The following is a 14,252-nucleotide window of genomic DNA, read 5'->3' as shown; positions in this document are numbered from 1 at the left end:
CCCTTACTCACGTAAGGTTTTATTACTTGGACGACCCAGTGCACTTGCTGGTTAGTTGTGCGAAGTTGTGTAATGCCATGGTATTGAGCGCACCAAGTTTTTGGAGCCATTACCAGGGATTATGAGAGTTGTGAAAAAGTATAGTTCACAATTTCGCCGACCAACGGCCAAGACTCAATAAGTAGCTGTGTTCAAGAATCATCATACTTAACTAGGAGAATCAATAACACTATCTGGATTCTAAGTTCCTAAAGAAGCCAACCATTCTGGATTACAAGGGATAGAGTGAGATGCCAAAACTATTCAGAGACAAAAAGCTAAAAGCCCCGCTCATCTAATTAATACTGATCTTCATAGATATTTTTGGAGTTCATTGCATATTCTCTTCTTTTTATCTTATTTGATTTTCAGTTGCTTGAGGACAAGCAACAATTTAAGTTTGGTGTTGTGATGAGCGGATAATTTGTATACTTTTTGGCATTGTTTTTAGTATGTTTTTAGTATCTTTTAGTTAGTTTTTATTATATTTTTATTAGTTTTTAGTTAAAATTCACTTTTCTGGACTTTACTATGAGTTTGTGTATTTTTCTGTGATTTCAGGTATTTTCTGGCTGAAATTGAGGGACCTGAGCAAAAATCTGATTCTGAGACTCAAAAGGACTGCAGATGCTGTTGGATTCTGACCTCCCTGCACTCGAAGCGGATTTTCTGGAGCTACAGAAGCCCAATTGGCGCGCTCTCAACGGCGTTGGAAAGTAGACATCCTGGGCTTTCCAGCAATATATAATAGTCCATACTTTGCCCAAGATTTGATGGCCCAAACCGGCGTTCAAAGTCACCTCAAGAAATTCCAGCGTTAAACGCCGGAACTGGCACCTAATTGGGAGTTAAACGCCCAAACTGGCACTAAAGCTGGCGTTTAACTCCAAGGAGAGTCTCTACACGAAATTTCTTCATTGCTCAGCCCAAGCACACACCAAGTGGGCCCGAAAGTGGATTTTTATGTCATTTACTCATCTATGTACTAGTTTTCTATAAGTAGGACCTTTTACTATTGTATTAGGGAACTTTTAGAAATCTTTTGATCATGTTTTGATGATTGAACCCTCTTTGGGAGGCTGGCCATTCGGCCATGCCTAGACCCTGTTCTTATGTATTTTCAACGGTGGAGTTTCTACACACCATAGATTAAGGTGTGGAGCTCTGCTGTACCTCGAGTATTAATGCAATTACTATTGTTCTTCCATTCAAATTCCACTTGTTCTTTATCCAAGATATCACTTGTTCTTCAACATGATGAAGGTGATGATTGACGCCCATCACCATTCTCACTCATGAACAAGGTGACTGACAACCATTCTTGTTCTACACGCATCCGAGGCTTAGTGAATATCTCTTGAATTTCTGATTGCATGATGCATGGTTGATCGCCTGACAACCGAGTGCTCGCCTGACAAACGAGCCAGCCATTCCGTGAGATCAGAGTCTTCGTGGTATAGGCAAGAACTGATGGCAGCATTCAAGAGAATCCGGAAGGTCTAACCTTGTCTGTGGTATTCTGAGTAGGATTCAATGATTGAATGACTGTGACGTGCATCAAACCTGTAACCTACTGGGCGTTAGTGACAGACGCAAAAGAGTTATTCTATTCTGGTAGGGGAGGGAACCAAACCGGTGATTGGCAGCACTGTGACAGAGTGTGTGCATTAGCTTTCACTGCGCGGATGGGAGGTAGCTGCTGACAACAGTGAGACCCTATACGAGCTTGCCATGGAAAGGAGTAAGAAAGGATTGGATGAAGGCTGTAGGAAAGCAGAGAGACGGAAGGGAAGGCATCTTCATACACTTGTCTGAAGCTCATACACCAATGATATACATAAGTATCACTATCTTTATCTTCTATGTTATTTTCGTTCATCACCATATATATCTGAGTTTGCCTGACTAAGATTTACAAGATGACCATAGCTTGCTTCATTACTAACAATCTCCGTGGGATCGACTGATGAGCGGATATTTTGTACGCTTTTTGGGGGTAATTTCATGTAGATTTTAGCATGTTTCAGTTAGTTTTTAGTAAAATAATATTAGTTTTTAGGCAAAAATCATATTTCTGGACTTTACTATGAGTTTGTGTGTTTTTCTGTGATTTCAGGTATTTTCTGGCTGAAATTGAGGGAGCTGAGCAAAAATCTGACTTAGGCTGAAAAAGGACTGCTGATGCTGTTGGATCCTGACCTCCCTGCACTCGAAATGGATTTTCTGGAGCTACAGGAGTCCAATTGGCGCGGTCTCAACGGCGTTGGAAAGTAGACATCCAGGGCTTTCCAGCAATATATAATAGTCCATACTTTGCGCAAGGATAGACGACGTAACTTGGCGTTGAACGCCAAGTACATGCTGCTGTCTGGAGTTAAACGCCAGAAAAACGTCATGATCCGGAGTTGAACGCCCAAAACACGTCAAAACCTGGAGTTTGACGCCAAGAAAGGCCTCCACACGTGGAAAGCATTAGTCTCAGCCCCAGCACACACCAAGTGGGCCCCAGAAGTGGATTTCTACACCAATTATCTTAGTTTATCCATTTTCTGTAAACCTAGGTTACTAGTTTACTATTTAAACAACTTTTACAGACTTATCTTGCACCTCATGACATTTTCAGATCTGAATTACATACTTTGTGACGGCATGAGTCTCTAAACTCCATTGTTGGGGGTGAGGAGCTCTGCAGCGTCTCGATGATTAATACAATTCCTTGGTTTCCATTCAAACACGCTTGTTCTTATCTAAGATGTTTATTCGCGCTTAACTGTGGAGAAGGTGATGATCCGTGACACTCATCACCTTCCTCAACCCATGAACGTGTGCCTGACAACCACCTCCGTTCTACATCAGATTGAATGAATATCTCTTAGATTCCCCAACAGAATCTTCGTGGTATAAGCCGGATTGATGGCAGCATTCATGAGAATCCGGAAAGTCTAAACCTTGTCTGTGGTATTCCGAGTAGGATTCCAGGATTGAATGACTGTGACGTGCTTCAAACTTTAACCTGCTGGGCGTTAGTGACAGACGCAAAAGAGGGATTCTATTCCAGTAGGAGCGGGAACCAACCGGTGATTAGCCGTACTGTGACAGAGTGCGTGAGCATAGTTTTCACTGCGAGGATGGGAAGTAGCCATTGACAACGGTGACACCCTACATAGAGCTTGCCATGGAAGGAACCAGGCGTGTGAGAAGAGGACTCCAAGGAAAAGTAGAAATTCAAAGGACAAAGCATCTCCAAAACTCCAACATATTCTCCATTACTGCACAACAAGTAACTCTATTGTTCTCTTTTACTCCTCTAATCAAATCCAGTAATTTCACTTTTAATCCAAATAATCCTATTGACATCCTGACTAAGATTAATAAAATAAATATTGATTGCTTCAAACCAATAATCTCTGTGGATTCGACCCTTACTCACGTAAGGTATTACTTGGACGACCCAGTACACTTGCTGGTTAGTTGAACGGAATTGTGAAAAGGAAGTAATCAGTTAGTTGAGTTAGTTTAACTTTTTGGCACATGCCAAGGAGCCACTAATCAAGAATCACAATTTCGTCCACCAAGTTTTTGGCGCCGTTGCCGGGGATTATTGAGTTTGAACAATTGAAGGCTTATTTTATTTCTTAGATTAGGAATATAGTATTGATGTTACAGAGTCATTAAATTTGAGTCTTTTATTCCCTTTTCAAAAATATTTTTCGAAAATATTACTTTTTTTTTATTAATTGTTAATTCTTCGTGAGTCTAGTGTCTTGTTCTAAGTTTGGTGTCAATTGCATCTTTTATATCTTTCTTTGAAATTTTCGTGTGAGTGTCCTTTGTTTTTCCTTAATCTTCAAGTTGTTCTTGTTTATTTTTCTTGTTTGATCTTTAATTTTTCTTGTTCTGTGTCTTTTCTTGTTTTTCTTGTGCTTTTTCAAAACATTAGTTTTTTTTTTTTTTTTTAAAATTTATTTTATCCATAAAAATAATACATCTTTAAAATACATTACATTTTTAATTCAGTTGGTTATAGTGTTGGCTTATGTTCTTGGCAATTGGGCACTTTCTTCTTAAAATCCTTTTTCAAAAATAGTTTTTCTTGATTTAATCTTGTGCCAAACTTTAAGTTTGGTGTTTTCTTGTTAATCTTTCATATTTTCAAAAATTTCATCAAAGTTTTCTAAAAATTTTAAGTTTGGTGTTCTTCCTTGTGTTCTTGGTGTTCTTGTGAATCTTCAAGGTGTTCTTGAGTTTTTCTTGTGTCTTGATCTTAAAATTTTTAAGTTTGGTGTTCCTTGGTGTTTTCCCTCCAAAAATTTTCGAAAAATAAGGAGCATTGGATCTAAAGATTTTAAGTCTTGTGTCTTTTGTGTGTTTTTTCTCTTTCACCATAAAATTCAAAATTCAAAAAAATTTATTTTCTAACTAATTTTGAACTACTTTTTCGAAAATTTTATATAAAAATTCAATTTTCAATTTCAAAATATTTTCGCTTTCTTTTATTTATTTCATTTTTATTTTATTTTTTTAAAAAAAAAATTATTTTCATAAAATATTTTCAAAATATTTTTATATATTCCTTCTTTTTTTATTTATTTTATTTATTCCACAACTATAAAATAAATAATTATCAACATATAAATTATCCCTTGTGATCTAGTATGGAAGCAAGTGGGAATGAACAGTCCAAGAGGACTCTGGGGTCATATGCTAACCCCACTACTGCTTCATATGGGAGTAGTATTTGTATACCCTCCATTGGAGTTAGTAGCTTTGAGCTGAATCCTCAGCTCATTATCATGGTGCAGCAAAACTGCCAGTATTCTGGTCTTCCACATGAAGAACCTACAGAGTTTCTGGCACAATTTCTGCAAATTGCTGATACAGTACATGATAAGGAAGTAGATCAGGATGTCTACAGACTATTACTGTTTCCATTTGCTGTAAAAGATCAAGCTAAGAGGTGGTTAAATAACCAGCCTAAGAACAGCATAAAAACATGGAAACAGCTGTCAGAAAAATTCCTGAATCACTATTTCCCTCCCAAACGGATGACACAGCTAAGGCTAAACATTCAAGGCTTCAAACAAGGAGATAATGAATCCCTTTATGATGCTTGGGAGAGATACAGAGAGATGCTAAGGAAATGCCCCTCTGAAATGTTCTCGGAATGGGTGCAATTAGACATCTTCTACTATGGGCTTACAGAAAAAGCTCAGATTTCTCTAGACCACTCAGCTGGTGGATCTATACATATGAGAAAAACAATTGAAGAGGCTCAAGAGCTTATTGATACAGTTGCCAGAAATCAACATCTGTACTTAAGCAATGAATCTTTCATGAAAGAAGAAGCTAAAACAGTAACTGCAGAACTCAGTCCAGTGGATCAGGCTAATGAATTCAATCAGCAATTGGACTTTCTAACTCAACAGCTAGCCGAATTCAAGGAATATTACAGGAAACAAGAATGGCTAACAGGAACATGGAAGTACAATTAAAGCAGACAAAAAATAACTGTCAAGACAAATAACAGAAGAATGTCAAGCAGTTCAATTAAGAAGTGGGAAAACATTAAATACCTCACTTCAAAGCAGCAGGAAACCAAGAAATGAACAAGTGGATACTCAAAATCCTCCTGAAGACAGTCCGAGCCCAGAAAGGGACAAAGCTGGCGTTCAAACGCCAGTAACAAACAAGGAAGGGGCGTCTAACGCCACTCCAGCTCCCACCACTGGCATTCAAATACCAGTGGGGAATCAGTCACATACAAGTGCTGATAACAACCCTTCTAAAAAGGCTTCCCAACCCACTTCTGTAGGTAATAAACCTGCAGCAACTAAGGTTGAGGAATACAAAGCCAAAATGCCTTATCCTCAAAAACTCCGCCAAGCGGAACAGGATAAGCAATTTGCCCGCTTTGCAGACTACCTCAGGACTCTTGAAATAAAGATTCCGTTTGCAGAAGCACTTGAGCAAATACCCTCTTATGCTAAGTTCATGAAAGAGATCTTAAGTCATAAGAAGGATTGGAGGGAAACTGAAAAAGTTTACCTCACTGAAGAATGCAGTGCAGTCATTCTGAAAAGCTTACCTGAGAAGCTTAAAGATCCTGGGAGCTTTATGATACCATGCACATTAGAGGGCACTTGCACCAAGCAAGCTTTATGTGATCTTGGAGCAAGTATCAACCTAATGCCTGCATCTACTATCAGAAAGCTTGGTTTAACTGAAGAAATCAAACCAACCAGGATATGTCTTCAACTTGCTGATGGCTCCATTAAATACCCATCAGGCGTGATTGAGGACATGATAGTCAAGGTTGGGCCATTTGCCTTTCCTACTGACTTTGTGGTGCTGGAAATGGAGGAGCACAAGAATGCAACTCTCATTCTAGGAAGACCTTTCCTAGCAACTGGCCGAACCCTCATTGATGTCCAAAAAGGGGAAGTAACCTTGAGAGTCAATGAGGAAGAGTTCAAGCTGAATGTTGTTAAAGCCATGCAACATCCAGACACCCCAAATGACTGCATGAGTGTTGATATAATTGACTCTCTGGTAAGAGAGGTCAATATGGCTGAGAGTCTCGAATCAGAGCTAGAGGAATTTAGACTCAATGCTTTCGAAAATGTAAAGATTTACAAAGAGAAAGCGAAAAGATGGCATGATAAGAAATTGTCATCCAGAGTCTTTGAGCCGGGGCAGAAAGTTCTGCTATTCAATTCTAGGCTCAAATTATTCCCTGGGAAATTAAAATCCCGGTGGAGAGGCCCATATGTCATTACAAACGTATCACCATATGGATACATAGGGCTTCAGGATAATGACTCTAACAAAAAGTTCATTGTTAATGGACAAAGAGTCAAACATTATCTTGAAGGCAATTTTGAGCAAGAATGCTCAAAACTGAGACTTGATTAAAACTCAGTCCAGCTAAAAGACATTAAAGAAGCGCTTGCTGGGAGGCAACCCAGCCAATCACAAAATTTAATTTTATTCGTATTGATTTTCTTTACAGGTTTGAGTCCAAGTATCTTCAAAAGGTGAAATAGCAATTGGTTGAAGTCACAGAGTTACAAGGAAATTTGGAAGCTCACTGGCATGAAAAAGCCAGTAAGAAATACTTTGGGCGTTAAACGCCCAAAAGAAGCTCCCACTGGGCGTTTAACGCCAGTAAGGGTAGCCATCTGGGCGTTAAACGCCAGAAAGGAGCATCTTCTGGGCGTTAAACGCCAGAAAGATGCACCTTCTGGGCGTTTAACGCCAGTTTGCTAGCATCCTGGGCGTTTAACGCCAGGATGGTGGGGAGGAGGTAAAATTCGTTTTTCTTTACAATTTTTCTAAATTTTTAAGTTTCAATTCATGATTTCTTGCATAAACATGTTTCAAAATATCATCCTTCAAAATCAATTTGGTTTTCTAAGAACCCTAATTTCTAAAATCCCTTTTTCAAAAATATCAAATGTATCTTAATTTATAAACACAAATCTTTTTCCAATCCAATTCTTTTTCAAACAATTTTAATATCTTTTTCAACTCATCTTATCTTTTTATGAAAATACCTCTCCTTCTACTCCTCTCCTTTCCTTTCTTTTGCTTGAGGACAAGCAAACCTCTAAGTTTGGTGTGATTTGCCATGATCACTGAGCTAAAACTCATTAAGATCATGGCACCTAAGAGAACAGGAAGAGCAAGGATGTGAACTTAAGGGAGCTGAAGCATCAGAAATTAATTCTTGAAGGCATCCCACAGACTAAAGGAACATCCACTTCCCAAAATACAGGTTGTTAAGTTCTAATTCCAGCTTTAACTCTGTGATAGTATTATTATAAGATTTTACCTTAGAAGTTATATAGGAGTAGTAGTACTTAGCATATCTATTTTGATTTTATTTCCAATTAAGCTATAATTTATTTTTCTCATCATCATCAGGCATGAATAAAGTAGTAGATTTTTTTAGAATAAAGAAGTAATTTATATTTTTGAGTTCTTAGTAATAAAGACTATAATTAATTATATGTGGTGGCAATACTTGTTGTTCTCTGAATGAATGCTTGAACAGTGCATAAATTGTACTTTGAATTTGATGAATATTGGCTCCTGAAAGGATGAGGAACACGAAAAATATTATTGATGATCTGAAAAATCATGAAATTGATTCTTGAAGCAAGAAAAAGCAGTCAAAAAAAAAAAAAAAAAAAAAAAAAAAAAAAAAACAAGCCATGAGCACTAGCTAAGAATAAAAAAGGGATCCAAGGCTTTGAGCATCAATGGATAGGAGGGCCCAAGGAAATAAAATCCAGGCCTAAGCGGCTAAACCAAGCTGTCCCTAACCATATGCTTGTGGCATGCAGGTCCAAGTTACAAGCTTGAGACTGAGTGGTTAAAGTCGTGATCCAAAGCAAAAGAGTGTGCTTAAGAGCTCTGGACACCACTAACTGGAGACTTTAGCAAAGCTAAGTCACAATCTGAAAAGGTTCACCCAGTTATGTGTCTGTGGCATTTATGTATCCGGTGGTAATACTGGAAGACAAAGTGCTTAGGGCCACGGCCAAGACTCATAAATAGCTGTGTTCAAGAATCAACATACTACACTAGGAGAGTCAATAATACTATCTGAATTCTGAGTTCCTAAGGATGCCAATCATTCTGAAATTCAAAAGATACAGGGAGATGCCAAAACTGTTCAGAGACAAAAAGCTACAAGCCCCGCTCATCTAATACGAACCTGAGCTTCATTTAAAACTCTAAAATATTATTACTTCTTAATTTCTGTTAGAACCTATTTTATTCATCTAGTTGCTTGAGGACAAGCAACAGTTTAAGTTTGGTGTTGTGATGAGCGGATATTTTGTACGCTTTTTGGGGGTAATTTCATGTAGATTTTAGCATGTTTCAGTTAGTTTTTAGTAAAATAATATTAGTTTTTAGGCAAAAATCATATTTCTGGACTTTACTATGAGTTTGTGTGTTTTTCTGTGATTTCAGGTATTTTCTGGCTGAAATTGAGGGAGCTGAGCAAAAATCTGACTTAGGCTGAAAAAGGACTGCTGATGCTGTTGGATCCTGACCTCCCTGCACTCGAAATGGATTTTCTGGAGCTACAGGAGTCCAATTGGCGCGCTCTCAACGGCGTTGGAAAGTAGACATCCAGGGCTTTCCAGCAATATATAATAGTCCATACTTTGCGCAAGGATAGACGACGTAACTTGGCGTTGAACGCCAAGTACATGCTGCTGTCTGGAGTTAAACGCCAGAAAAACGTCATGATCCGGAGTTGAACGCCCAAAACACGTCAAAACCTGGAGTTTGACGCCAAGAAAGGCCTCCACACGTGGAAAGCATTAGTCTCAGCCCCAGCACACACCAAGTGGGCCCCAGAAGTGGATTTCTACACCAATTATCTTAGTTTATCCATTTTCTGTAAACCTAGGTTACTAGTTTACTATTTAAACAACTTTTACAGACTTATCTTGCACCTCATGACATTTTCAGATCTGAATTACATACTTTGTGACGGCATGAGTCTCTAAACTCCATTGTTGGGGGTGAGGAGCTCTGCAGCGTCTCGATGATTTAATACAATTCCTTGGTTTTCCATTCAAACACGCTTGTTCTTATCTAAGATGTTTATTCGCGCTTAACTGTGGAGAAGGTGATGATCCGTGACACTCATCACCTTCCTCAACCCATGAACGTGTGCCTGACAACCACCTCCGTTCTACATCAGATTGAATGAATATCTCTTAGATTCCCCAACAGAATCTTCGTGGTATAAGCCGGATTGATGGCAGCATTCATGAGAATCCGGAAAGTCTAAACCTTGTCTGTGGTATTCCGAGTAGGATTCCAGGATTGAATGACTGTGACGTGCTTCAAACTTTAACCTGCTGGGCGTTAGTGACAGACGCAAAAGAGGGATTCTATTCCAGTAGGAGCGGGAACCAACCGGTGATTAGCCGTACTGTGACAGAGTGCGTGAGCATAGTTTTCACTGCGAGGATGGGAAGTAGCCATTGACAACGGTGACACCCTACATAGAGCTTGCCATGGAAGGAACCAGGCGTGTGAGAAGAGGACTCCAAGGAAAAGTAGAAATTCAAAGGACAAAGCATCTCCAAAACTCCAACATATTCTCCATTACTGCACAACAAGTAACTCTATTGTTCTCTTTTACTCCTCTAATCAAATCCAGTAATTTCACTTTTAATCCAAATAATCCTATTGACATCCTGACTAAGATTAATAAAATAAATATTGATTGCTTCAAACCAATAATCTCTGTGGATTCGACCCTTACTCACGTAAGGTATTACTTGGACGACCCAGTACACTTGCTGGTTAGTTGAACGGAATTGTGAAAAGGAAGTAATCAGTTAGTTGAGTTAGTTTAACTTTTTGGCACATGCCAAGGAGCCACTAATCAAGAATCACAATTTCGTCCACCATCGACCCTTACTCACGTAAGGTTTATTACTTGGACGACCCAGTGCACTTGCTGGTTAGTTGTGCGAAGTTGTGTAATGCCATGGTATTGAGCGCACCAAGTTTTTGGAGCCATTACCAGGGATTATGAGAGTTGTGAAAAAGTATAGTTCACAATTTCGCGCACCACTTCTGTGTTAGCTTATGGAAACTTTGCCTCACATGGCTTTGATTGTGAAATGACAATGTTTACTCCTTGTGTAAATATGCATTTTTACTATGTTTTCAGTTTGGTTTACCATGATTCTGTCAATCAATTACACAGAAATCATGAAATACAGAAAATACTCATAACTGACTAAACAAACTCTATTAATCCAGAAACATAGTTCATTACAATTTCACATTCTTTTCTTTCACTACATCCAAGCATTGCCCCCATTACAAAACACTGAATTTACAATGTCAAAGGCATATTAACATTATGCAGCTGTTACTATACTACATCCCTTTCCTATTATAATGCCCAGCAAAATCAACCCAAACACTTTCCATCTGCTAAGAGCACCACTGTTCTTCTCATCGCTTTTGACCTCATCCATCTTCTTCTCTATCTCTGCAATTCTTTCTTCCATATTTTTCGTTGGGTCCGATACTCCATCTTGTACTACCTCATCAATACAAAAAGATGCAACATGGTCATCTAGCCAGGCAAAGTATTTGCAATGTCCTGTGTTGTTCTACATCAAACATGCCTACTGTTCAGCTCCAACAAGTTACCAAAATAATGCAGCAACCCAAACAAAAATGATTTCCAAAAAAATTACCTTAAAATAGAAACAACCAAAGAAAAGCCTCCCAGGGTATTTTGAAGTTCCAGATTTGAACAAAATGGCGTATGATCCGCAATTGCACACTGGAAAAACAAATTTCTTCTTCATCCTTCTCGACGCTCCTTCCAGAATACTTCCATCGGCACTCATTCCACTCCCCCAACCCTCGTCACCCCACCGCATCTTTTCTCGCGACTGAATGAAGCACCGAAATTTGCAGTTGCCATCCCCACCGTTGCAGGTCCTCTCACATAGCCAGAAGATGCAAACCCTAAACCTTTTCAATCATTCAAGAATGGGGGAATATTAACCCAATGCAACGACGCTGTTTGAGTTGCAGGGAGGGGGTTTTGAGTCCCTGCAACAACTTCTACTTACACGTGGCACATTCAGTTGCCACCTCAGCCTCCACCTGACACGTCATCCAGGCAACCTGTTAGCAACCAGTCACAGGGGTCGATTCGTTCACTTATGTCGTTGGTTGAAGATCGGGTTGAGGTTTCTGGATGATAAATGTGCGATATGTCCCGCTTTAAAATGTTCAGGGGCCGGAAAGGGTATTTACCCTATTATTTTTAAATAGCAAGCATAAAAGTTAATTATTTCTAGGAAAATTTTCCTAAATAAATAAAATGCCCCTCAAATTTACCTGATTACACAATTTCACAAACGTAGACGCAATTGCATTTTTTGGACGAATATATAGAAACTGCTACTGCTAACAGTGAATTAGGGTATAATGTAAATCGCTACTGGCAGTCGCGATTTACGAGCAAGGGCGTTTAAACAGAAACCACTACCGACAGTAGTGGTTTCTGTGCAGGAGGATTTGGCCATAAACCGCTACAGGCACTAGCGATTTACGCATTGGAAGCAAGCAACGTAAACCGCTAGAGGTAGTAGCAGTTTACATGGAGTGTGCGTCGAGGCTGGTTGCCTATAAATACCCCTCCAAGCATTATTGAGTTGAGAAGACTCTCATTTCTCACAAATGGATGGGGAGGAGTGTTTTGTGGCTTTGGTGCATTGCTCTGGGAAAAAAAAGTAAAAAGCACGGGGTTAAATTCACAGATAGGAACCCCTTAGTGTTTTTATTCAGTTGTCGAGTACGTTGGCCGAGATAAAGCAGAGAATATTACAGAAGCTTGGTATGTGCGGGACCAAATGGATTAAAAAATTGTTCTACAAGATTTCCATTGCCGTTGTGGCCGCTGGTGTGAAGTATGAGACATTTGTCATTGGGTCCGATGAAGACTTGGAGGTCTTGTTTCACTATCGGCGAAGTTTTCTGGAGGTCAGAATACCGGAGTTGTTTGCGAAGTTAGAGGATGGCGTTGACAGCTCTGGGGCATCTGCGTCAAATCCTCAGTCAACGACGATGGGTGGTGCCTCCACGTCAATGCCAGTGGTCGCACCTTCCGGTCCGATCCACAATCCTCCATGTGTTGCGATTGGTACTGCTAGTGTGCCAATTGGTGTCCCTGATTTTGACTACGAGGTTGGACCAGATCGTGTTAATAATGCCATGCGAGATGATGATTCAACGGATGAGCCAGTCGATATTGTTGGGAACAGTGAGGAGGATATTCCGAGCACCACACATACACACCAAGGAGCATCGGGTTCCGGTACACAGCAATATCCTCTACACTTGTCAGCGTTGAACTTGGGAGCCATTGGCAAACAGCGAGAGATGGGGGAGACGTATGTGGGTCAGGGTCTACATGATATAACCGGTCTGGTGGAATTTCGCCTTGGTCAATCTTTCCAGAGCAAGGAAGAAGTCGTGCTGAGTGTGAAGGATTACAGCATCCGGCCTGGAGTTGAGTATAGGGTGATGGAATTGGACCATCTGAAATACCAAGGGAAGTGCAAGGAGTTTAGAAAAGGGTGCACGTGGATGATCCGTATCGCACTGTGGCAGCGGAAGAACACGTGGAAAGTTAGGAGGTACAACAGACCGCACATATGTTTGGCCACATCCATATCGATAGATGACAGACAACTTGATTATCATGTCATCTGTGCGAGGATCTTTCCATTGGTCAGAGCGGATGCGTCGGTTACGATTAAGGTGTTGCAGGAAGCAAATGAGGCCACCTATGGTTTCAGGCCTAGTTATAGGAAGGTTTGGATGGCGAAGTAGAAGGCAGTAGCATAGATCTACGGGGACTGGGAGGAGTCTTATGGCGAGCTGCCCCGGTGGATCCTTAGGGTGAAGTCCACCATGGATGGCACAATAGCTCTTCTGAAGACCACTCTGGTTAGAGTGGGTGATCAGGTTGATGAATCGACTGTCTACTTTTACCATCTTTTCTGAATATTTCCTCCATGTATTGAGGCATTTTGATACTGTAAACCTCTAGTCAGCATCGATGGTACTCACTTGTATGGTAAGTACGGAGGGACATTGTTGTTAGCAATTGCTCAAGATGGAAACTTGAACATCCTGTGATACATGCTCGGAAAGACAACAGGGGCATTTTAAGACAAAAGGGCAGAATGGAAATTTTACACTTCCAAAGGTCCCCATCACTAGAGCACGTGCAAAGAAGCTCAAGGAGAGCTTTGGAAACCTGGCAGCACTCATGCATATGGAGTTACATTAAATTCTAACTAAGGAAGAATGGGCAAGGCCCATTGGACTAAGTCAGGACAGCAAGAAGACCAATAATGCTTTCTGAATTCAGTGGAAGGCATAATTTATCTTTAAATTTCGAAATTCTAGACTTTTCTTTTAGTTCGTTATATGGTCAAAGTTTGTTAGAAGACTTGTTTTAAATCTGCTATGCTTAGTAGTATTTTTAGGGATTTTAAATTTAAATCAAATCTGATCTAATTTAATAAGATCAAATCTGATTTAAATTAGTTATCATATCTTTAGGATTTTGAAAATTTAAATCAAATTTGATCTCATCCAATAAGATCAAATCTGATTTAAATTAGTTATCTTATCTTATCTTT

The 14,252-nt window shown here is 39.7% G+C and overlaps 1 protein-coding gene across 1 annotated transcript; it reads left to right on the top strand.

Moving 5' to 3' along the window:
* Positions 1 to 12,438: 12,438 nt before the first annotated feature.
* Positions 12,439 to 13,434, top strand: LOC130933682 (uncharacterized). The gene has a single exon (XM_057863305.1). It carries the CDS (start codon positions 12,439 to 12,441, stop codon positions 13,432 to 13,434), a length of 996 nt encoding a protein of 331 aa, XP_057719288.1.
* The last annotated feature ends 818 nt before the right edge of the window (positions 13,435 to 14,252 follow it).

Source organism: Arachis stenosperma, chromosome 6, assembly GCF_014773155.1.
Source record: "Arachis stenosperma cultivar V10309 chromosome 6, arast.V10309.gnm1.PFL2, whole genome shotgun sequence".
NCBI classification, from domain to species: domain Eukaryota; kingdom Viridiplantae; phylum Streptophyta; class Magnoliopsida; order Fabales; family Fabaceae; genus Arachis; species Arachis stenosperma.
This window is presented reverse-complemented; position numbering and strand designations above follow the sequence as displayed.